This window comes from Homalodisca vitripennis, chromosome 2 (genome assembly GCF_021130785.1).
Source record: "Homalodisca vitripennis isolate AUS2020 chromosome 2, UT_GWSS_2.1, whole genome shotgun sequence".
Classification (NCBI taxonomy): domain Eukaryota; kingdom Metazoa; phylum Arthropoda; class Insecta; order Hemiptera; family Cicadellidae; genus Homalodisca; species Homalodisca vitripennis.
In genome coordinates, this window is record NC_060208.1 from 162,264,031 (window position 1) to 162,290,235 (window position 26,205).

Genomic DNA, 26,205 nt, shown 5'->3' on the forward strand with positions numbered 1-26,205 from the left:
CTCTCCCCTTCTTAGAATAATAACAACTCACGCGGTGATTTTATTCCAATTTATTCCATGGATTTTTCATACTAATATGGATTACAGTTCTCCCAATCAGGGTTTAGAGTACAATTACCCCTAGTGGCTCTACCACCATCACTCTAAATCTCTTTGCTATTATTTGTTCAATAGAACAAATTTAATGTTTATTTTTATTGAAACCCACCCATCCATAAGGTAGTATGTATAATACATTTTTATAGCGGATTTAATGCTTTGGTACCAACCTCTTCTCACTAAAGGTGATATAAATCCATCTTTAATTAACATTTGTTTATATAAAACTGTGTTATATAGAACGCCCATGCCAATTTCTGCTACAATACATCCAAACGCAAAACACCTATACTTGTTTTTTAAAAACTGTTTTGTTCTGGGTGATTAAAATCCAAATACAAAGTGCCTTTGTTTGTTTGTTTTGCTTTTACGCGTAAACTATATAGCTGATTGTACTGAATATTTACATGGACACGCTTACGGTCACTGAAATGAATATAGGCCTATTCTGTTTCGAAAGTCCCTCGGGGATCGGTCCACAGGCCTTAAATAATCTTAGTTTTAAGGTTATGAAATATTAATTAAAACAGCATGTTTATTGTAATAAACTGTTTACAACATTGTTTGTTATTTTTAATTAGTTTATACTTATAGTAAGTATATTCTCTAAGGAATAACTATTATTTTTCACGCTGTTTTACATAATGCTGTTTTACACACGCTACCTTAGAAAATGTTCTAAAACAAGATGGTCAGAATTTGACTCCCAGACTTCCTTTGAAGCAGTTGTCAAGAACTATGCTATATACAAGTTTCCTGGACTGTGCTTTCGAACTAATGTACCAATTCCAGCTCTAAATGTTCTAATATATTAACAATAATTTTAATTTTATAAATAAATAAACGTGTAGTGCCATTGTTAATGTACTTTTAACTGTGCGTCTTTGTTATATATTAAGCATTAGATCCAAAAGACAATTTAACTATCAAACTTCTACGAAGTATTTAAGGACTGATATATAACCCATTTTTGACTGAAGTAGGCTTTTTTCATTTGATATATAGTTTATTAATCGGGAAACAAGGCATGGAACAAAACATACTAAGAGCAAAATAAATTACAATTTCCATAAATATAAACTTTTGGTCATGGCAACAAGGCAAACTCTACATTGGCGTCGGAAATATAATTCACTCAAACCAGCTGTGGTCATATAAAACCAAGTAAAACCAATTCATTCTGCTATTTTCTCATTGCCTTCATACACGTTCAGCAAATTAATATTTTTTAAATCAAATTAATAATAATACATATGTATGTACACGAAATACTATTATACTATAAACTGTTCTTTTAAATCATGTAAAAATCGATTATGTGCCCACAATTATTATACTTTTTAAATAAAGATAATTAACGGTAAAAATATCATAAATTATTCTACATTAATAACAAAGAATAAGTTTTGCAGAGTTATCTGTAAAACTATAAACATTAAAGCTGGACGCGTAGTATAGATCAAGAACTCTATAAATAGTGTAAGGACAACAAATAAAAGTTCAAGTCCTCTTACATATAAGTTAAGGCATGATAGTGTCCGCTAAATATTCGCGTGCTCTTTCTATTTTTAATATTTTAGTAAAATTAATAATTCAAGAAATAAAACTCAATTCCAGAGAAATAACTATGTAATGAAAAACTTAAAATAAAATATTGTTTCAAGTATGAAAAACCGATAGTGTAAGCATAATCCTAACAATTATCAGTTTACCATTTTAAAGATTGGATTTGTACCAACATTACACTGACGTGAATGTCTTAAAATGGCTTGGTTTTGTACTAAACATGATTTAAATTTAACTCACCATGAAAATGTTTGATGGCTTCGTACCTGCAACAACTAAGAATATCAAATCCACGAGTTACACCACTTGTAGTAATTACAGTTAAATTATAATATCTATAATGATGCATAAATATATAGACCATTATAAAAACAATTAGAAATAGAAGGAGTGGTTAAGCGATAGCATTTTGTTTCCTTCTTCATTAGTAAGGTGTTTAGATAAAAGATACACAAAACCTAAAAATAATTGCTTGTAACCTAAGTTGTCTTATGATAAAAACCCATTGTAAATATAATATCTTTGTATCAATATTGTAATCCTTCCATTATATCTCCATCACTCACCAATCATAAATTATCTAATTTCTTTTACTGATAGATATCTGAAATATTTTAATTGGAAGACCTGAAAATGCTTTATTTTTCAGAAACTTATTTATTAAGTAAAAACTTTTCTCTTGCCTAGACAACAAATTTGCGTGGATCTTGGTTAAATTAAAAGACAAAAAAGTATTCTGCTCATTAAGGTTACATATTTAAATATTCTATTGAAATACTTTCTCATAAACCTCATGTGTTTTGAATTGTGATGAATTAATATATATAGTCTAGAATATTGCATGATTTTAACATCGATATCATGATACACTTATTATAACTAAATAGAGATTTCTTGAAAGAAATAGTCACTTACAGAATATTGATTATCTATTTTTAAACATACGCGTATAAAGCTCTTAAGTGATTCTATATTTACTGGAATAGCTTTGAAAACTTAGTAAGTAAGGCAGAGTATTTTCCTTAACATATTTGAGAATTGGACATGAGGTAGGCTGTTTGTGTTCAATAATCATGTCATTGTGTCCGTTTAATTTTTAACAGCAATGATGAAGTGTAACTTGGCTCAGGAAACGCAGAATATTAACTATGGAAAAAGAAGAATCTGAAATATGGAGTTAGAAAACGAACATAAAAGGTGAAATACACAAACTCCAATAAAACTAAGTTATCCTAAAATATTGGACTTAAATTTTCAAAATTAAAATCAATTGCAAGATTTAATGCAGTTTTTACATCATGTCCCCAAATATAATAATTATTTGTCATTTTTGTGTATTTAAATAATCATAATAGTGAAAGTCTATCTCTTGAATGAAAAAAAAATATTTATTGTCATTTAAATTTCAATAACTTTTTCAAAAAGTTGCCAATCCCTAATATGAACAACAACAATCCTTCTTAAATTAATTAGTAAAGCCAAATATAGTTATGGAAAGAACCTGAATCGCATCCAAACCGGTTTCTTTGCTCTAAGACAAGTTAGCAACACTGATATAACAGTTAACGCTGTTACAGAACCGTTTAGAAACATATAATTTATTGCTATCTCGATGTTATGTAGCCTTTAGAAGGTGATAGCACAGAATTCTGGTATAAGCAAAAACCTTTATTTTTAGTGGTTTTCTAATTTCTTTAAATTATATATATATATATATATATTTATTTATTTATATATATAATTATGTGGTAAATCGCGCAAGGTGTGGCTCACGATAACTGTACAGAAAGTTGACGGTAGTGTAAGATATATTACAGGTTAATAACCTGTTGCTAGAGATGAACTTGGTGACACATGCATAAAAACAGATGAGATATATAATTTAAACTATGAAATACTATGAAAATTTCCAATTTCACTGATTGTTTCACTGTGGAGCTGAAGTTTCAGGTAGTGACGTGATGAGCAGATCCAGAGTGTGAACAGAGACTTACAGCATGTGGGGATTAAGTGTCTCACTGCCAGGGGGAAATAAGGCGCCTTCGGATGTGAGACGGAGATGACAATGAGGTGAGAAGTTCAGAGATATTGAGATTTTGAGAAGAGTAGAATTGTTGTAGTTGTGGCTTTCAAATTAAAAATGTTCTTCCGCACTAAAAAAAAAATTATGGTTGCCTGTAAAGTCGGTTTTACGGGCGAAGATTTTACGTGACAACGTATTTTTCTCGGTAGAATATTTATTGATATGAATATTATTAAATTGCACAATAGGAACAAGGAATTGAATGAAAATAAGAATTGCACAAATTTTAACTATAGAAATATATTTTGTTTACTAAAACATTGTACATAATTTGAAATTAATTAAAATTTGTTATTGTAAATGGTAAAGTTGAATAAAACATTTACTAAAATTGGAATTTGAAATTCTTGCTAAACACAGTTAAATTCTAACTCCGCGCGTGGTGATTGGTCGGTTTAGTTCGTTTGTTTGGTCGCACTGTTATGACAGGTTAGAGGTTATAATTTGTTATTTTAAATGTTTGACTAGCAATACGCGCTGTTTCTTCACAATCGACTGAATTACGATTGATTGCAGAGTGATTTAAACTAATAATTTACTTAACACTATCAACATTTGTCAATAGTATGACATAACCTATAAACTCAGTTTCTCAACTTTTGTGTCAATCTAACAATTAATCAATCAATCATAGTTTACGATAATGAAATATCAGTGTACAATTATTTACCTTTATTGTTGTAGTTGTTGTAAAATGACGAATCTAAGCACTCCACATTTTCACGAATAAACATAGTTATCTGCTTTATCCCGTGCGGCGGACCCACAGTTATCTGCTTTATCCCGTGCGGATCCCGTGCGGCGGACCCACTGGACGGGCATCGTAACGTTACCGGGCGTTACACTTTTTCATGAGTGACTCCGAGCCGCAACCTAATTTAAGACGTTGTCACGTCAAAAATAAACTAAAATTTTCACTTGCAGAAAAGAGTAACATTTTACTTAATTAAGAAAATTCAGATTACAATAGGAATTAATCACTAGGAATTTTTCTTATGCTTCATGTAATTTCTAATATAAAGCAAAATCACATTAAATTTAATGATTTATATTTACAATAGAAAATAACGTTACTGGCCCTTCATTACTTTTACTGCATTAAGTTAAAAAACCTTGCTGTTACTTGAGCCGCGTGTTCCAACTTCAGGATTTCAAAGGTTTTATTGAGATTGAATGATAATTTATATATTAGTGAACGTGAGGGTGATTAAAGGTGAGATATCCAGTCGTAAACTGCACAAGCGAGAGTAAGATTGAATACGAGTAAAAACCACGTAAAAATAAGGACCGCAAGACGCGAGAGTATTTAGCGGCAAGTCGCAAACGAAACTAACTTGATGGCCCTAAGAACTCAAAACCTCCCTGCCCCCACTCTTCCATATAAAAACTAACCAATTAGGTAAGGATTCACTATCGCAGGCTATTGAGAGAGAACGGCCTATTGACATCCGACAGGCATGTATAATATTGCCAAATAGGGATATTGACGGAACATAAACTGTAATAGTCTCATTAAAGTTGGCAAATGTAGTAAGGAACCCCTCCTTAAAAATGCATATTTTATTGTTACTCCAACATGATTTTTTCTACAGGCATACTGTATGTACGTCTAAAATTTATGATAACTTACATGAAACTAGACAGGCCCAAATATATACGGAATTCTATCTAAGATTAAAAGGTAACTCGTCTCTTGCATCAATAAGATATGAAAACATACTGTATATACCTCAGTCTGACTGGTAGACAACAGGTGTAGGAATCCACAAAATGGGATTCACATGGCGCTACTATAGTACTCGCACGTACTATAACAATGCCAAATAAGTAGTAGTTTACCTTTAATATATTTTTTATTGGGGTTGAACATTACAAGACACGGGTTATACTCAACTGGATTTTTTTAGAAAAGCTAGATGTGATTTACGATTGAGGTGTAATTTTGATAGGAAAATTCCTCCTGTAAGGGTGATGGTGTAATCTTTGGTTTCTATTTTTGGTAGCTGTTGTACAATTCCCACAAATTCGCTCACACAGGGTAATTGTTGTCACTTCCTGTTCGATCTGGTCTTAGATAGAGGCTATTTCCACTATGATCTCTCCCATCTACATCTATACCTGATGTTACTTCTAGGTTGAAAAATACAGCACAGTATTATTACGTGTTATGCAGGTCATTTATTCAGCCTAGCTCGTGACAATGCCTTCTTAAACAATATAGTTAATAGACCAAACCAGCAGATTTTCAACCCTAGCCACTTCCTTTCAGATCACTATTCCAGACTGCAATACTTCAGTTGTAGTCAGACACCTACAAGATGTTGCTGCAGCAAATTTAGGTATTAAAAATAAACAATTGATTTGTGTTAGTGTTGCTTTGATAAAGGCTATGGTGAAAATTTTACATCCTTATGCTTCTCTTTTTTCAGAAATGCAGTCAAAACCATGCCTACAGGACATTTGAGAGCTTGAGTAATGATATAAAAGGGGTGATGTACTGTTATAAATATAAATCCATTTAATCAAATATCTATTTACTTTCTGTGTACATTATTTACACAGTTTGGTTAGAATAAAATGTTCTACAAATATATTAAAAGTGTTGATACGTTTCTTGGGTACATAATAAAGTTATTCTTGCCCATAGATAAAAAATTTATTTCTACAGCAGTATATTTATACGTAGACTTCTTTGCAGAGGCTACAGCGGCTTTCAAAAGTCCCTTAATTTACGAGTCTCCTGACATTTAAATTATTGTTAGTGCCCACCGTCTTGTTATTGCTAGTCTTATCATGTTTCCTTGTTATGCTTCCTCTGTTCGTTAATATTTATTGCTTTTATTGCTTTTTATATGTGTTGCTGTGATTGACGTCATGTTCTATTGTTATCTCTACTTTCTGATACATATAAGCTGATTGGTATTGCATATGTTAAATCACTATTTCGTTCTATAGTTTTATTTTAGTTTTTTTTTCATACTTAAAATACTGTCAATTTTTTGTTATTTTCTTCTTCAGAAATATCTGTAACATGCGAATGCTAATTGTTGGTGAAATAGTGGAGTACCGATGGAAACAAATAAATAAACGCATGTTTCCTAAAGTTTGAAATAGTCTGCTGATAATACATAAAGTCCAAAGAACCAAACCAATCATGATGTTTTAAACACCACCATTATGATGAAACACAAACGCGGCTTTGAGTGAGCAGGCGATGGCTCTGTATGTCTAATACGTACTCCGTCCTCTTGTGAGAGATGTGGGCGGGTGCGCTGAAGCAAGAACGTCACATCACAAGATGTCGGCAGTGCAGAAGAAAAATTATTCAAGGCCCATCCCACTGATTTTGTCTGAGGTAATGGGTTTACGAGGTAACGGAACTTTCACCCGTTCCGAAGCCCATTGCACATTGGAGGAGAATTGGTAAGTTCGGTATTGACAGCATAAAAGAAACGATATTGGTATTACAAGAAACAAGGTTCATATTCAAATATTTTTATTTAAAAAGACAAAGTTTTCACTTCATACCAAACGTAAGATGTAGTTGCTAGATGATACACTTGATTCTGCGAAACTAGTACAAGACAATTTAGGCATTTGATACTCTGCAATATACGAGTATTACTACAAGAACTAAAGAGTTCTCTCTTTTTTCATTCATACATCAGTTCCATACAGAATAACATTCAAATACTTCATATTACGTATATAAATTATTTGATTTTAAAATTACACTATTAGGAGAGACGTGAATATATGAGGTACATTTGTACCTGATCCGTATTTTAAAAAGCATGATTATTTTCAAAATAAACTCTTCAAGATGACGCCTGTAAGAAGATAAAATGATAAGAAGAATTAAGGATAAGAGGCTGGTCCAGAATATGATCGGACACTTTTTTCTTAAAACTTGTCTTTTGGAAGTGCTTAATTTCAAGAAAAGATAAGTTTATGTGACATCAAAGTTGCAGAGTATAAAGGAGGAGTTCAAGAGGAAACAATATCTGGACCGGTATATTTTTTTGGTTATGAGTCTCACGCACCAGTAACTCTGCGATGAATGTTAACGTTGTATAAATATTTTCTCATTTAAAAGAAACTAATTTTTTGACCATGATGGATTGATTGGTGTGACATAATTTATCATCAAATTATGTTTCAGAATGGAAAATATATTATTCCTTTTTATACACAATAACAAAAGTTATAATTAAAATGGCTTGCAAATAATATTTAGGAATTTCATTTATAAAGAGTATTACGTTATTTATTGGATACCAGCTCAATCTACTCATTTTCTACCCTATTGACTGACATTCATGAACTCCAATATTTTTCTTATAAAGGAACCGTAAATTTCCGAAACTATTCGTTTTTACTTTTTGTTGTTATTCTCGGTGTGTATAAAGCTATTTTCGCACATTTAAAGGTATATTTTATGACGTGATAAAAAATGAATAAGGCTGCTACTAAGGAAGTAGCAAGTACTGCGATTACGTCAAGCAGTAAGTACTGGTAGAGCGGCAGATTGACAGAGGCCGGTCGTAAGTGTGGCGCCCCCTGATGTCTGATGACGTACTCTGTCCAATACACTGCTGTTTGCAGCGGCGTCATCGGCCGGTCCCGGAACTGTTGCGATAATCGTCTCATGTTCTGTGTGTAACTGAAATGCAGTTTTCAGATTTAATTGAACCCACATTTTTAAGATAAGTGTCATTTTTACAATTGTTACGATACATAATACAAAAATACTTTATACGCAAGAGTGGAAAGTGAAAAGCTTATATAGATGTCTTGACAGTGAACATTTACGACAAACAGTCCAAATACGATATGTGCAACTGCAAGGCAATTAACTTTTTATTACTTGAACAATCGTCAGTCCTACTAACATCTCTAAAAGACAACGCCATTTATCAAAAACAAGCTATTTATTTTTTTTATTATTAGCTATGCTACTAGATTATGTTTAAGAGAAAGAATTATGTATTCCTAACTTCACCTGTTGATACAAAGAGTTCATTCACTTACTAAATTGCATATCTGGACAATGGTAATTTCCACTAGGATTCACTGAAATAGCCCTGTTTCTTATAGAAAACCATTTATCAGTCCAAGTATTTAAATACTGAATGTTGAGTTTTAAACATGTCTCAAGACCACGAGTTAAAAATTTACATTAAATTTAATGTTGCCGTCAGTACATGATGTTTAAACTTCAAAAACAGATAAGAGGTCTTCCTGAAAAAAAAGATTTTGTGCACATTTTTTCCCATTGCCACCCCATCTTGTTATCGTTACCCTCCTTGAATATCAAGGAGCTGATATGTATTAGAATTTAAATTAATCCAATTGTCAGGCATTCGGAATCGCTTTAAATGTACACCAAATATCAACAAGATGCCTGTAGTTGCAATTGGTTTAACCGTAGAGATTTTGATATTTCATATAGTAAATAAAGTTATTGTAAAGAGGAAATGCATATCGCATGTAACGTATATATTACAATTATTATATAATATTATTATATGTAACAATTTATAAAATGCTTTTTGAATTGTATTATATGTTCAATTTACTTACAGTTTAGACCCTAAAATTCCTTTTTATTGGCTAGTGTTGTCTTTATCAAAAACTAGGTTGGGGCATACATAAATCGTAACAATGGTGTGTATTGTATTGGTTTGTTAATTAACCGTTTATATATAAAAACCCAGAGTGATTTTCATTCTATGAACAAGACAATCATCCATTTAATATAGTTACTTTTATTACTTCCAAAAGTTATTAATGTGTTTTTTTTTTACACAAAGTCTGTGTATCTTTTCTGCATAACTATTCTATAGGATTTACAATGAGTATTTAAATACTATCATATACATCCATTATATATACATATATATATATATATATATATATATATATACACACACATATACATATATACATTAAATTTTATAAATGGCAATAGCCTTATTTAATTTCAATAATCATTGAATCACAAAAAGTACTTGCTCCGCCGGGAGTCGAACCCGGATCTCTCACTTGCCGGGTGAATTTGTTACCATTACACCACAGAGCGCTTACTTTTTCCGATTCAATTATTTTGTATTTGGCCGTATCTGTCTCATATGCGTTTAAATAAGCAAACTAACATATGATCGGAAGACCAACTACCTGTCAAACGACTTTTATTTACATTAAATTGTATAAAATAATGGCAATAGCCTTATCTAATTTCAATAAACATTGACTTTTATTTACATTAAATTGTATAAATGGCAATAGCAATATACAATTATATATTATATATATATATATATATATATATATATAATTTCAATAAACATTGAATCGCAAAAAGTACTTGCTCCGCCGGGAGTCGAACCCGGATCTCTCACTTGCCGGGTGAATGTGCTGCCATTACACCACAGAGCGCTTACTTTTTCCGATTCAATTATTTCGTATTTGGCCGTATCTGTCACATATGCGTTTAAATAAGCAAACTAACATATGATCGGAAGACCAAATACCTGTCAAACGACTTTTATTTACATTAAATTGTATAAATGGCAATTGCCTCATTTAATTTCAATAAACATTGAATCGCAAAAAGTACTTGCTCCGCCGGGAGTCGAACCCGGATCTCTCACTTGCCGGGTGAATGTGCTACCATTACACCACAGAGCGCTTACTTTTTCCGATTCAATTATTTCGTATTTGGCCGTATCTGTCACATATGCGTTTAAATAAGCAAACTAACATATGATCGGAAGACCAAATACCTGTCAAACGACTTTTATTTACATTAAATTGTATAAATGGCAATTGCCTCATTTAATTTCAATAAACATTGAATCGCAAAAAGTACTTGCTCCGCCGGGAGTCGAACCCGGATCTCTCACTTGCCGGGTGAATGTGCTACCATTACACCACAGAGCGCTTACTTTTTCCGATTCAATTATTTCGTATTTGGCCGTATCTGTCACATATGCGTTTAAATAAGCAAACTAACATATGATCGGAAGACCAAATACCTGTCAAACGACTTTTATTTACATTAAATTGTATAAATGGCAATTGCCTCATTTAATTTCAATAAACATTGAATCGCAAAAAGTACTTGCTCCGCCGGGAGTCGAACCCGGATCTCTCACTTGCCGGGTGAATGTGCTACCATTACACCACAGAGCGCTTACTTTTTCCGATTCAATTATTTCGTATTTGGCCGTATCTGTCACATATGCGTTTAAATAAGCAAACTAACATATGATCGGAAGACCAAATACCTGTCAGACGACTTTTATTTACATTAAATTGTATAAATGGCAATTGCCTCATTTAATTTCAATAAACATTGAATCGCAAAAAGTACTTGCTCCGCCGGGAGTCGAACCCGGATCTCTCACTTGCCGGGTGAATGTGCTACCATTACACCACAATGGTAGTGGTGTATATATATATATATAATTTATATATATACTGTGTATTATTGAAATGAATTTACTTGGAATAAAGAGATTTTTCATTACTTTTGCATCACGTTTAATTTAAACAAGTATTTTAAATCTATATTTGTTTTATTCCCCACTGTATGAACTGACAATTTCAAAATTTATTTACTAAATGTACTGAGAGTAAAAATAAATTACTGTAAACAAATCAAACTCAGTTACACAACATATCTTACGTTTGTTTCATCTTAACCGGACAATGGTTATCAAGCTATAGACACATATTTTTAATTAGGCGATGATATTTGTCAATGAATGCAAACATTCAGTATGCAAGCATTTACGTAAATTTTTATTTATATTACATACTAATTTTATTTTACTCACTCTGGATTCTTCAGCACTGCCTTGAGTGCCTGGGAGAATTCATTCTGAGAGATGCTGTCGAAGTCCAGTAAAATGCCACCACCCCGATATATCACGTTCCATGCATTTTTAAATTGATCGGCAAAAAAGGGTATGGCAATAAGTGGTTTAGCATGGTGGACGGCTTCTGTAGTGCTGGCCAGCCCTCCATGTGATATCAGAACTCGAACATTAGGATGGGCTGAAAATAATGGGAAGTTTTGTTCATAAAACTGTCACATTATATGGTTCAGTTGACGATGCTTGGAGGAAATATCTGATGTTACAATTTTTTTTAATGAATGACTTTAATCGAATACTAGACATTTTGGATCACGCGCCATAAGATTTATTACTGTCGTTATAAGTATTTATATTTTGCTCTTTTGGGTATCGAATCGCCTTTGGTCCTGAAAACGTTATATATTATATAGAATACTATAAAGTTGCCTATTTATATAAAAGACAATTTCTGACTGACTGAATCATTATCAAAGACCAGTAAAAACCATAAAAGATAGACAATAAATTTGGTACATAAGTTTATCACGTGTGTCCTAGAGGGGCACTACTGAATGATTTTTTCCGACTTCAGAGCTCCACCCCCACTGGCCACTAAAGTTGCGGAAATGTCCATAAGAAATACAATTTAATTAAATTGTTTTTATTTGAAAGAGTTTGTTTCAAGTAATCGTATTCTTTATGTAAACCTTATAATATGAGAACACATTCACATATTTAATCAATTAAATTGAAATTTAAAATTTGCTTACATTTATAATCTTGATAGTACAGATTAAGCTTAAAAGTAACAACACTCTATTTTAACCTTTCCCGTTATCACTATTGAGCACAGAGATTACACAGATACTAAAAATCAACAAAACAAGATAATTAATAGACAAAATTTAGAATGTGTACATGTTAGGTACAAGAAACTGGGTTCCTTCACGATTGTGGGATGACATATTTACGGTATAATATTTACAATTATATTTCATTACAATAAGATTCAATATACTATTTAGCATAGTTTGGTTGCGCTATGGACCTAGACGTCAAATCAGGTGATTGCTCCCCACAGGCCACTTGAAGTCACGTGATAGTCTATACCGTGAAGTCGTGATCGGGCGCTATACCGTCTGCTGCACGTTCCCGGGCAGTACGTGTTTAAGTGAGCCGAGCCGTGCAGCGTGTGTCACAAAGCACTAGACCATTCAGAATCATAAGCAACTTTTTACGTTCGTTTTTTGCTGATGAGGCATACGATTCTGATTAGGTTATTATTACTGATATGATTCCTAGACTGAAACTTAAAAACCAGGTAATTAATGACACAATTTTTGACTCAAATAATAGACACAATTGAATAATGTAAAACATCTTCTATAATACAACCATTTTGTACAAAAAGAAGATTTTATTGATCTGTAAATAATGTACAGTGTTTCACGTTATCTTTGAAAATTATAAGGTTAGAACTCAGAAATCCCTATTTGGACCATCTTGTCTATAAAACACGTCGAGACTAGTTTGAATAAACCCCTTCTACTGTGTAATCTATGAGGGTTTCATTTTTTTCTTTGTTATAGCTATTATCATTCTTCCATTATACGTTTAGGACATGTACATTTTCAACAAGATCAAGAGAATGTATAACTGTACGATATGTATCTTGAATTAATCTTTGATTGTCAAGCAAATAAAAATTCATAGAAATAAATAGAATAAATTAGTAAACATCTTATTTACTCGTAAATGCTTGGAGGTTAACATATTATAAATTATGTCAAATGATAACTAATACTCATCAATAAATATATTATACTAACCAAATACCATTAACTAACACGTTTCCTCAAAAACTATAAAGCTTTATACATTAAACTTAAAATAATAAATATTGAAATAATATACAGTGATTAAAAAATATTGAATTATGTTTCACCTGGCTTTTGAATTTGGGAGATATGTGGAAATTAATTAAGCTCAATAATCCAAAAAATCCATACGGTTTATGGGGGAGAATGCTCCCAGAAGTTGATTTGTTGGCTTAATTATAAGAGTACATTTTAACTTGACAGACCGAGTAATTGCCATAATTTGATTTTGGAGAAAATTACTATTAATATCTAATTAATGAATTGATCGCATAAAAGTCAGCAATCGCGGTCCCATTATCTGAAATAGCACACACGTTCTTGGATCGGAGAAAAACTGCTAAACTTACACTTTGGGACATTACTGACACTCAAATGTGCAACGTTTCAAAGCAATCAAACTCATCCTTCCAGAATGGAAACTACTTGTCTGTAAGGAAAACACTGTGGTCCATATGGAAGGTTTTGAAGCTTTGGACAGGACTATATCCAAGACGTGGCAGTTTTGTAATACCTCGAGATACTTGCTCTGATTAAATTATAGCTGTTGTTAATCCATCCTGTCTTTGGCTCTATTTGTTGGGTTTTATCCTTTGCTCGTACACATGAGAGTACACCTTATCAGTGTCTTAATAGCTGATGAACTCTCAACTTAATTTTAGACATATGAGACGGGATGTTACAAGATTTGAAGATTGATACTGTAAATATTCGAGAAAATGTTTGCGAGGTTGTTCAAGTTCTAAAGACACAACCGATTAACTCAAACGGACACAATTTGATTTATTAAGAAAATACTTTAACCATGAACGATCGATCTACCTTCTAAAAACAACTCTGCAATGTATATTGAAGATATTTTATTGGAGTATCATCCCACTAAGGTTTTAAAGTACCAATTTATCGATTTTTTTAGTTGAATCAGAATACGGTATTTTGCTATGCTTTTAAGTTTATATAAAACCTTCACCCGCTAGAAATTAATCTCACAATCTGTGTTTAAAAGCTTAATTTCTAATAATGTTGCAACAGATTCTCATCCCTCCTAAACCATGCAAAGGCACAAAGTTCAAATTTAAAACTTTCATTTACATATCACAGAGTCTACTATATTCGCTGTCTATGGGACAGATGGATCAGTCTTCATACCCCGTATTCCTGTAATTCCTTTTATATTGAAAATCCTACAGTTCCAAGTTAATATCTATTTTTCCATGACAGTGAATAAAGCTCAAGAGCAATCGTTAAAATGAAATAATGATTTATTCCAATAATGTTATACACATGATTAACAAAACTTAAAAAAACTCTGGAATGACTGATCACTTTTACAAGTAATGTGGCCAGTTTAAACACAAATATAAAAAAAGTTACTTCTTGAGTCCAGGTCTAAATGTTCATGTTGCTGCCGGTTGAGCCGCACTCTGTGGCGTCTGTCAGACTTAGCTGACTCTATTCCACTAGATAAGACTTAATACAAAACATAAGCTTGATAACGAAAACTACAGTATACAAAATTATGTATTTCTCAGAGTACAAAATATGAAGGCACAGCTAATTATAATAAAAACAAACAAGTTATTAACATATTTCATTTTACACTAAAAAGAATACAAATATAGTAGTTAAGCATTTAGGTCTACATCTGATTTTAAAAACGCAATATTGTCATTAACAAACAACAAACATTTTACTTACAGTCAAAAATGCTTTATAGTCTTAGTTTCTTTCTCGTATGTTGAGGTATTCTATTAAAAAGATGGTCCACTATTATATATAAAAGAAATTGTTTTAATGATTTATTAACTTTATGAATTGTGAAATTTCTTCTTTTCATACTTCTAATTTCATATAAAATATCAGTCGTTCCGGTATTACCACTCCGTAAATAAAATAAACTTAGAACATTAAATACGTAAAGATGAATAGGCAGTATTTTTAAATCTACATCCAAAGGAAAATAACGGTCTCTCTCTATGTTACCTAGTATTTTTCGTAGAAAGTGATATTGAACATCTCTTAGTTTTCCTATTAAATACTTATGAGTTCCTCCTCAATAAACTAATCTGTATTGCATTCTAGAATCAATTAAAGAAAAATATAAAGATCTTAATAGATCTGTAGAGCAATAATTTTCAAAAAATAGAATTTCCTAATCGATAATTTTAGTTTTGACAAAATTTCTTTAATATGCTACTTCCAATTTAGTTTTTCGTATGATGTTACTCCTACATATTTGAAAGTCGGCACCATAGTGATGTTATTGCAACAACAATTTACCATTAAACAATCCGTATCTTGATATTTTAAATATGTTACTAATTCAAATCCCTTAAAGTCGAAATTGACATACTTTGTCTTATTAACATTAATAAACATTTTATTTATTGAACACCATTTTCTAAGTAACCTCAAATCATCTGTCACGTCATTAGAAAAAGTTTCAATATTTTTATTTGAATAGAAAAGAGCCACGTCGTCTGCAAAAGCACTGGGGTTTCTCTTTAAATTTATCCCTAACATGTCATTTATAAAAATTAAAAACAGTGTAGCAGAGATTACGGATCCTTGGGGGACTCCGGCTGTGACGGGTAGTGGCTCACTGAGACACTCGCCCACTCGGACTCGCTGCTCCCGGCCCGTGAGAAAACAACGGAACCAGCTGAGAGCCACTCCCCTCACACCCGCGGCCTCCATTTTAGTTAATAAGATTTCATGATTTACCAAATCAAAAGCTTTCCTAAAATCAATAAATAAACCGGTCGATTTACTACTAGAAATTAAACTACTATACATTAAATCCGTTACATTAACAAGGGCGTCTTCCGTCGGTTTACCTTTTCTGAAATCGTATTGATTCGGGCTAAAAAAATAGCTGGGATGAATTTAGGGAGCCCATGTTTCACCCAAGGCCAGCTTTTTGTGGCCTGCTCTCTAGTAAGCTCTCTTAAGAGTCTGGTGATTCTGCAACGCCAGAGTTGCACATAAAGTCATGAAAGTTTTAAGACGATAGACTTAGAAAAATTAATTCCTGAATAATTTATTATACTATCCAACACACAAGAATCGTTAGGACGTAAAAAGCTAAGTTAAAAACCTTTTGTTTTGATCCAGTTTCAAAGCTATTTTTTACATATCACATCATATTACAAGCAAATCAGAACGAAGTTAGGTTAGGATTATTCCAATCCAGTTAAAAATAATCACAGAGCGAGAAATTTAGTATAGAATGTTATTTTCATTTTATTTGTTTAATTTGATATAAAATGAAAGCATATGTATATATTAGAATAATCTAATATACGATGAGAAAACATTATTATAAATGCAAAGAAACAATATTTGCAATCCAATACAATAAATAATTACTCACCTATAATATCGGATTGAGGAAGCCAATGCTTGTACATAACGTTGGATGGAACTTCTAGACCATCTTCCTCATACTTGAAGATAACCCTTTGTGGCAGAGATGCGAACACATCCAGAAACATTCGGATCAATTGTGGAGGCAGAGAGGAAACTTTCACTAGCGACCCGAAACTCATAAGAATCACTCCATTGTTAGCGTTATCCAAAAATTCTTTTATATCCTAAAACATAAACCTCGTTTGAAAAGTTCTTTTGTTTGTTGAATCAAATGTAGTAAAATAGTAACAATCGTTAAATATCCGTTACTGCTACAAAAATTTAAAGACCGTTATTATCTACGACTGTATTACCTTCGGTAAGGGTTGGACATCCCCTATGTGAATTCCTCCAACTTCGATAATGTTAGGGGTGAATGGCCGACTTTGTGAAAGTGAAAAGTGACTATTTAACAAAATTAATGACGTTTGTCTATTAATTTCTTCTATGGGTGGAAGTTTCTCTCCAAAAACATTTTCAGCCAATCTCCAGACAGGGAGGTCTGAGTGATAGTAATAGAGTGTATTTATGAAATAAAGAGAAGCCGTGTTGAAAATTCGTTGGAAGAATGTCATTTCTGGGCTGTAGTTAACGAAATAGTTAGGTATATAAGAAGGGTTATCTGGGAGCCCGATCCGCTCAGAAGCCCAAGGTAACATGGTACTGGATACCCAACTAATGAAAGGAACTTTCATTTTGTAAGCGTAATAGTTGAAGCAATCAGCGCCAAAAATTTCCCCTATAACTAGGTCAAATTTTTCTCTATTTAAATGGTTTAGCACGGTTTTATTTCTTAGAACTTCATTACAAACGTTCAAGTGAAACTCTATTATGAAGGACGCTGCACTGTACATGCTTCTCAACTTCTCTCGGATGATGCCGATGCTAAAGAGGTTGGTAGGTGGTGGAAGTTGAGAGGAGAAGTCGATATCTGTAAGATTCTGCAACGGCTCCTTCTGGGGGAAACTGGAGACAACTGTGAGGTGATGCCCTCTCTTGCGTAGCTCCAGAAGTAGAGGCTCCATCACTATAAAGTGGCTACGAGAGTTAACAGGTAGCAGAGCCAATATGCGGGCTCCCCAACACAATGTTATGGATGTTAGCGTGACGGAGAGGGCTAGGAGTAAACGCATCTAAAACAAAAGATTCCCTTTAATGTTACATCTGGCGTAAAATATTGTTTGGTAGTATATTTCAAGAATGATCATTACTTACCTTGTACGATACAATTCGTACGGCATGAACTCTACTTAACAATTTCTCAAATCATCAATAAAACGTTGCATAACTAAAGATTGCTTGTTATATTCACTCTGTGCACGATGTTCATGGTATAAATATAATTAAAAGGCTTTTATTACTGATATCGGAGTTGCATGAATATCTAGCATTATTCAGAATTCCACATTATTTGTCTAAAACTATTAGAAAAGAAAGTTAAAATATGAGTTATTCCACTTGAGTTGTCCTGTCTTCTGCCGACAGTAACGTTCTATTATGTTTAATATTCGCGTGTGATAGGCCTATCAAATATTATGTTTCTCTTACTATTTATTTATTTGTTGTATTTGTTCTGTGTTCGTAAATTTTAAACTATGACGTCTATAGATGGATAATCCTCGCTTTTAATATTTATTGACACCGGCACCAGAAGATGACTTACTAAAAGTCGAAACTATAGTAGTGAATGACTACAGTTTGAACTCTTTGAAGTAGGTACGTAATTGTTGTTATTAGTTAATCCGCAGTTCAGGGCTATACAATATGGAAGAATGTTAGTACCAGTATAGCGACATATTTCATTACTGCGCTAGTGTTGTAATATTACGATTGCAATGTCATAGAATCAAATCCGACAAGTACTTATACAGAAATGTAGTATTAAGCTTAAGTGAAGTTATAAGTTATATGAATTTAAAATTCTTAATGAGCCATAAATATACTTATAATACCTTCATAACTACTAAAACATTTTTCTAAAATTTATGTTTTTGTGCAATAATGATAATTAAAATACGACATGGCCTAAAGGCTCAGATTTGTTGTTAACTTATTGTTTTTTGTATGTTTTTTTCATGGGTGTCGCAGCTAAAATGCACCTTGATAGTCCAGGGATGTGTACAGTCCATGAAATAAGGTCTATGAATATATATTTTATTTCATGTGTTACTGTAGCTAAAATTCACCTTGATAGTCCAGGAATGTGTACACAGACCACAGGCCAAGGTGTCTCAATCTCTGAAATGTTTCATGAGTACCACAGTTAAAATGCACCTTGATAGTCCAGAGATGTGTACAGTCCATGAAATAAGGTCTATGAATATATATTTTATTTCATGTGTTACTGTAGCTAAAATTCACCTTGATAGTCCAGGAATGTGTACACAGACCACAGGCCAAGGTGTCTCAATCTCTGAAATGTTTCATGAGTACCACAGTTAAAATGCACCTTGATAGTCCAGAGATGTGTACAGTCCATGAAATAAGGTCTATGAATATATATTTTATTTCATGTGTTACTGTAGCTAAAATTCACCTTGATAGTCCAGGAATGTGTACACAGACCACAGGCCAAGGTGTCTCAATCTCTGAAATGTTTCATGAGTACCACAGTTAAAATGCACCTTGTTAATTCAGGGGTGTTTACACAGTCCATAGGCTAAGGTCTATCAATTTACATTTTGTTTCATGGGTTACTGCAAATCTAATTTTTAAGAAGTGATTTTGCGTACTTTTAATTTTCCTGTAGATTCCCTCATCACCGGAGGGTTTATAAGCGCGCAATAGTTTTCAGGATCAATCCATTGTGTAGGCTGTGCGTTTAAGGCTATGTTAAAAATAAAGTAGTACATGTTCCAATGCTCCTGACAACATCAGGTTTTGATCATCATAGTCCATAAAACTGTTGATGCGCTCTTTGTAATATAAGTTGTTAAGATGATGACAATATAAGTTAAGCTAAATTGTTCTATTTGTTTACTTAATCAATCTATTCCACAATATAAATTCATTTCACGTGCTTGTAACGTATGAAAATGACGCCTTTCTCTTATTGCCACCTACAATACCATGCCGTAATTTAAAAATATTTTGATCTTACAATAGGAGCTTTCCTTGATGAATAATCATGAATCCTGAAAACTAAAAAATCGTTATTTCAATAGTCTAAACAAAATCCTTCTGCTGTATTTCGAGATTTGTTTTATAAATTTAGCTTTTTAAAAATCAATCACTCCCATCCTCTAAATTTTGTGCAATTAATTGCTTAAGTGAAAATTAAAGGGCTCATTATTTTCAACAACAAAAATCCAAATGATGACCTGAAAATGTTTCTTTCTCTCCAACTTTTTACAATTCCAATTCTTACAACTACCCACCAAGCCTCCACTTATTTTAATCTTAAACGGTTTCAAAATTAAACTAGTTGCAATGAAGATTAAATTGTTTATAAAGACATTTCCAAGAAACCTTTATGACGTGATTTTGAAAATTTCGATTTCACTTCCCCTGCACCAGTCATTCCAGCCATTCTTGAACGGTAGGGGTAATGGAATATTCCATTGTTTGTTAGGAAAGATCGGAAGAATAATCATAAATGCGTAAGATTTATACACTTTATATCGTGCGCGTGCTGTTACAAACTTAATTTAATTGTTTTATGGTATTGTTAGACTATTTAGCTGTCTTCCATTCACTATGACAGTTTTTTGATCTGCGGACCAATAAAGATTTGAATAATAATGTACAATGTAATTTTCATCAACGGAATTAATGTAGTCTTTCACATTGTGTTACTTTTTAATCAGATTTTTTAATATTTGACGATTATTTGCTTGAGAAGGAAAACTAATTATAACAAATCAAAGATATTGATTTGTGGCTTTGGTATTTCATTGATAAACAGATCACAGGGTTTGCCTCAATTCAAAATATATAAAACTTTTGTTTTAAATCATTGACCCTGATGAACCATGATCTGTCCAACTATACAATGGGTAGGGATCACATTAGGATTACATGTGACAATCGAATATAATGATAATAATAACTTTTTCATGTAAAACGCTTAGTGGGTGGACGAATGTTTTGAGAAATATACCCCTGTATTAAATACTACTTAAAAATGAGGTAAGATAAATAGCAGATAAAAATTTCAAACTATGTTTATTCCATCTTCTTAGTTCTATATTTATTGCTGTATTTTATGAGCTTCGTTATTTTAACGGTATAAGAACTTACATTAACGCTAGTACCTTATTAATTTTACACGTTTAATCGTTTCAGAAAGATTTAAAAATATAAGTACATGTATTACACAAATAAAGAATTTCAATTTTATATTTCTTAATTGTAATGTTCAAAAAATATGCACTTAAAACTTATTTGACAAACTCAAAAGCTTTTATATGCATATTAAATATTAGGGACAGACAGTTTCTAACATAGTTTTTAATTGTCATTTCCCTATAGCTGGATCCTGTACAAAACTCGCGTTTGTGTCTCCTAAACAAACCACGATGATAAATATTTTTACTTAAGGCAAAATTTTAATCAAGCCACCGTAATTAAGAAACGTTAAGGTTTGTGTATTACAATTGGAGATTTGAATTGTTGGCCAAATATGGTTTAATAGACAATCAAAATAAAGTTTGCTACTTACTTTATAAGTGACCGAGAGCAGAAAACGTTGTTTAGTAGATCACCTGTTTGTGCACCAATTAGCATCGTACTCCGACACGCTGTAGTGCTCAGCGCTTGTTATCAGTTAGTCAATACATGCATGTTGCTGTCGACGCGGTGGCGGAGTCTAAACGTACTGTACTGTATATGGTGAGTGTAACTGTCTTCTTCAGAATAATAGACAAAACGAGACGGAAGGGACCTGATTAACTCATTGTTTTAAACCATAGCCTAATATGAAAATGGAATTGTGCTATCTTGCCAGTTTTACTGGAATTAAATAAGCAGTACGTAAACTACGAAGTACAAAGAAGTATAATTTTGGGAAGATTCTAACATCTAATGTTGACGACGGAACATTCATTTTTCGGGTCAAGGCAAACAAAACATTTAATGTAAATATGGAAAATATCTGTATGTATGTGTTTTTGGACGATTATTGTTCTCACAACTTAAATCGTGAGATAAAATTAACTATATTAACACATTACTTTTCAAGATGGCATACTGTTTTTAAAGCATAATACCAAACAAAAAAAATAATGTTATGACAGTGTTTAATGATCAAAAGAAGCTGTTAACTTAAATACAAACATTTTTACATCTCAAATAGACAGGTCAGTGTCTAAACACGTAGCTTTAAGCTTTAAATAGTTTCAATGCACGTTTAATAACACCGTAAACATGTAAACATGGTAATCATTTGTTAATATGGCAATTTACTGTTAGTGCTATTATTTTATCAAGGAGATGACATAAGAAGACTAAATAAATTTTATCGACTGCTTGCAGATAACTAACAGCGAAACTAGCGGTGTAAAGATGAATTATATGACAGACGAGATGCTAGACTATGTTTGTTTGTACCAGTATATTTACCAATTGAATTAACTAAAGAAAAGTTGTCGTTATTGCTATAAGACATAATTAAACATACTCTTTTTTAGTAAAATATACTCTGCAGACAGATATACACTAATCTGTATATCTAATCTAATAGGAATAAGCTGTTTTCACATAACCTTAATTAAGTTATGGAATACCACTTATATAACTATTAACTAGTTAACTATTATAGGTGAGTTATAGTTAACTATATCGGTAACTAGCTGAAAATGTTCTATAATTTTTGCTATACTTATTTAATCATCATTAAATGTACAAACTGCAGTTTAAAACACCATACTTAGTGTCATATAGGTCCTGTTTGTGATCAAAGACTATATAACATTATTCATCACTCATTCGGATTTTGTGTTTTTCCCTTTACACACTTTTCCAAAAGTTGTTTTCCTGTCAAGTCCCGAAAATAGTCTTAATATAAGTCGTTATCTCTTTTGAGATGTCGAAATTATTTTTATAGTCATACTGTGTTTATTTTAATAAAGATTGGTTATATTTGCACCAGGTGCCATTGTCCAGAACCCAAAACAAAATTTACGGCATAGTAAAAACAGTTTTATAAGTTTCAATTGTGATAGAACTAAAATTCATATTCTATTTAAAAGAAAAGATTTCAATACATAATAAGCAACTAAAAAGTGGAAATTAGATTGAAAAAATATAAGTTAAACTCTCATTAAGGGTGGTAATGTCTCTCTAAGAGATTAGGCTGCACGATTGCGTAGCCTAACAATCAGCAAGATAACTCGAGCAATATTCCACCTGTAATTTTAAATTAAAAAGGAATCTTCATATCTACATAAGCAAGAACGAGTTCTCCATAATGCATGGGCGAAAATAGTGCATGTCTATACAAGGCCTGAGCGTTATTCACGCATCTTACACAGTAGGCTGACAAAATTTCTCTTCTATCTGCAGGCGGGCTGTAACAATTCTTTTCTGCCTGATTGTCTGTCTGTTAGTCTGTCCGTGGAACATCTCAAGAATAATGTAATTTATAGAAAAATTTTTCTGTAACATTAATGAAGCCTGTTTAGTGACATATGGTCTGGCGTACCTTGTACAAGTATTATTTTCGTGAGTGGTGTAATTGAAATATGTATAAACTTCGATGTAGGTGTCAGTATAGATTAAAAACTAAGCTTTCTCTCTGATGAACTACTAAATGACAACAAATTTAATTTACATTACAATGCTACAGCCTTTTTGTACCGATCAGGAATCAAAACTGTACCTTAGCTCTGCAACAAATGGCTGGAAATTAACATATTAAAATATAAAATATTACTTTATATTAATAATCTACCATAAATACTCTATAAGTTCACAGCTCTGAATATAAAAATGTGCAAAAAAGTAAATTACGAAATCGAATCAGGATCGACGATAAAGTTTAGTAAAAACCGCCAAAAGTCATAAAAAGTCCATCCAGAGCTTACGTCAGGCTATCCTTTGAAAATTCCCTTTCTCTCCCATCGCTCCTGCTTGTGAGATTTTCTATTCGTTTTCCACTTTACCTCGTTTCATTTAAACAATTACGGGCTGATTCTGGTTCCCAACAATTTTAGGTTGTAATAAGGGAAGTTATCACATCATTTATGTTTGTACCACATTTGACAAGCCTACAATATAAAATAAGTTATCAAAGTTAATTCAATGTTTTTCTAAAATTATTTTTCGATACCAAAATTTTTATCTTTTTCAATAATATATGAAAAATGTATTTCTGTAAATTTTAAATATACATTGGATGTATTTTAAATAAATTAATGGAATACGAGGGTTTGGATTCTGCTGCTTTTGTAATTTATTACTTACTATATTTATAAATCAGCATTAAGCATTTGCAACGACTTAATAAAAACGTAAAAGCATTAAACCAATACACTTTGACTATAAAGTAAAAGTAGTATTATACGAAAAATTCCTCTCTTTTAAGAAAGGAATTTATTTTACATATTTTGCTATATTTTTTAGGACTTTTAATTTTGTTAATTTTGAGTTTCTGTAAGCTTACCTTGTATGAACGACAACGGATTTACAAAAATACTAAACCCATGTGTACAACCGAGTAAATTAATTAAATTTTGCCCTTGAAATGATAATGTTAACGAACCTATTAAGAAAGTTCAACCTTATCATGTAAATAGTTTTCCTCGTATACTGACACTAAACAAAAGACTATTATGTTTATAATGTAAACAACTAATTATTTGTGAATTAATATTCCGAAACGGACCAAAATTTACTAGATAAACTCAATTAGCATACTTTCCTCCTTATGTAAAACCAGAAATAATGTTTGGTAGTCAGATAGCTACAATTATATTTGCTCCATTATTTAGGACAAGGAAAAATTGAGAACTCGTACAAATTTTAAAGGTTATATATCTTTATAAAAAATTAGTTTGAGTTACTACTAACTATTATATCCGGAGATTAATAGTAGCTCATGAAATAGATATATTATCCAATTAATTAGATCAGACACCATGATAATCTATAACCAACAGACTTTTGAAAATTAGACATTGTAGATGTCTTACGTAAATTATTATTTGAACAATTTTTAAATACTTATTTTTCAGACTTAAATCCTTAACGGGAGTTATAATATTAATTTTAAATGGATTGAGGGTAAAACTAATTAGTATAATACATTCTGAGCTGCAATATAAGATGAATTGAAGCTGAGTGAGGTTATAATAAGAAAATAGTAATAGGCCAGGCAGGCGTTTTCGGCTTTATTGCTGATTCCTCTTTCATTTCTGGTGGACTGATTCCTACCACCGCCGCAGTGCCAGTCTACCTACCCTTTCTTTCTAATGAGGTTTTTATGACTACTTGTAGAACGTTAGTCGTAATTTTTCTAAGTAGTCAAGAATTTAGGCTGGGAAAACGCCTCGTGATGATCCACTAGTGATGGGCCTCCTAGTAACACCTGTAACTGTTACTGTGACACTCCAGTAACTATGATTGTTACCTAATATTCGCCATTTTCCCCTTATATTATAATTGAGAAGATTCAATTTCATATATTAAAATTATGAGAAAAAATTTGAGAAAACTTTATACTGATAATTTAAATAATTACTACTCGTTCTGGCATTATATACCAGGATTAAATACATCGTATGTACTTTTGCTTTTAAACTTACTTATAAAGATTATAAGGATAGATTGAGATTGATAAATACTAAATATTTCAACACTTAAAAGGAAATTTAAACCATTGTTAATGTTCAAAATTATTGTACAAAAACAATAGTACAATAAAATATAATATAAACTTACGATCTGTTGTTTAAATAGATTTGCAATAAAATTTGGAGCTTTTAAACATTTAATGAGAACTTATTGTAGCCTCAGTGTTACACGTGATTAAACTAGTATATACTGGAAAGTTTATAATGAAACCCGTGTTATCATCATAAACAGTTAGTTACTAAAATATTTGATAAACTTAATTTTATTCTATACAATAGTAATTTATTCTATAGAAGAATTCCTATACAATCATCTAGACTTATACATTTTACTGAGACTTGTCTTTTCTGTAATTAATAATAAAACACAAACTATAACTACGAATAGATTTGTAACTAAATATATTTAGAATGAAATTTTAAATAGCTTTTGTTACGCTAAAAAGGGCATAACAACGGAGAAAATAAACTTTATTTTTTTTTAATTTTCTTTTAAATAGTTTAATTTTTCGTTTTAGTAG

At 31.8% G+C, this 26,205-nt stretch overlaps 1 protein-coding gene across 2 annotated transcripts; it reads right to left on the bottom strand.

The window, feature by feature from the left end:
• Positions 1 to 7,227: 7,227 nt before the first annotated feature.
• LOC124354944 (UDP-glucosyltransferase 2-like) lies at positions 7,228 to 24,537 on the bottom strand. 2 transcript variants are annotated; one of them, XM_046805762.1, is made up of 5 exons: positions 24,496 to 24,537; positions 17,210 to 18,028; positions 16,861 to 17,080; positions 11,590 to 11,809; positions 7,228 to 8,411 (listed from the first exon to the last, which is right to left on the bottom strand). In XM_046805762.1, the coding sequence occupies exons 2-5, from the start codon at positions 18,026 to 18,028 to the stop codon at positions 8,114 to 8,116; spliced, it is 1,557 nt and encodes a 518-aa protein (XP_046661718.1). In that variant the 5' UTR covers positions 24,496 to 24,537; the 3' UTR covers positions 7,228 to 8,113. The 2 variants fall into 2 exon arrangements, with proteins under 2 accessions (XP_046661718.1, XP_046661717.1); XM_046805761.1 differs by lacking the exon at positions 24,496 to 24,537 and adding an exon at positions 21,556 to 21,797.
• Positions 24,538 to 26,205: the final 1,668 nt, after the last annotated feature.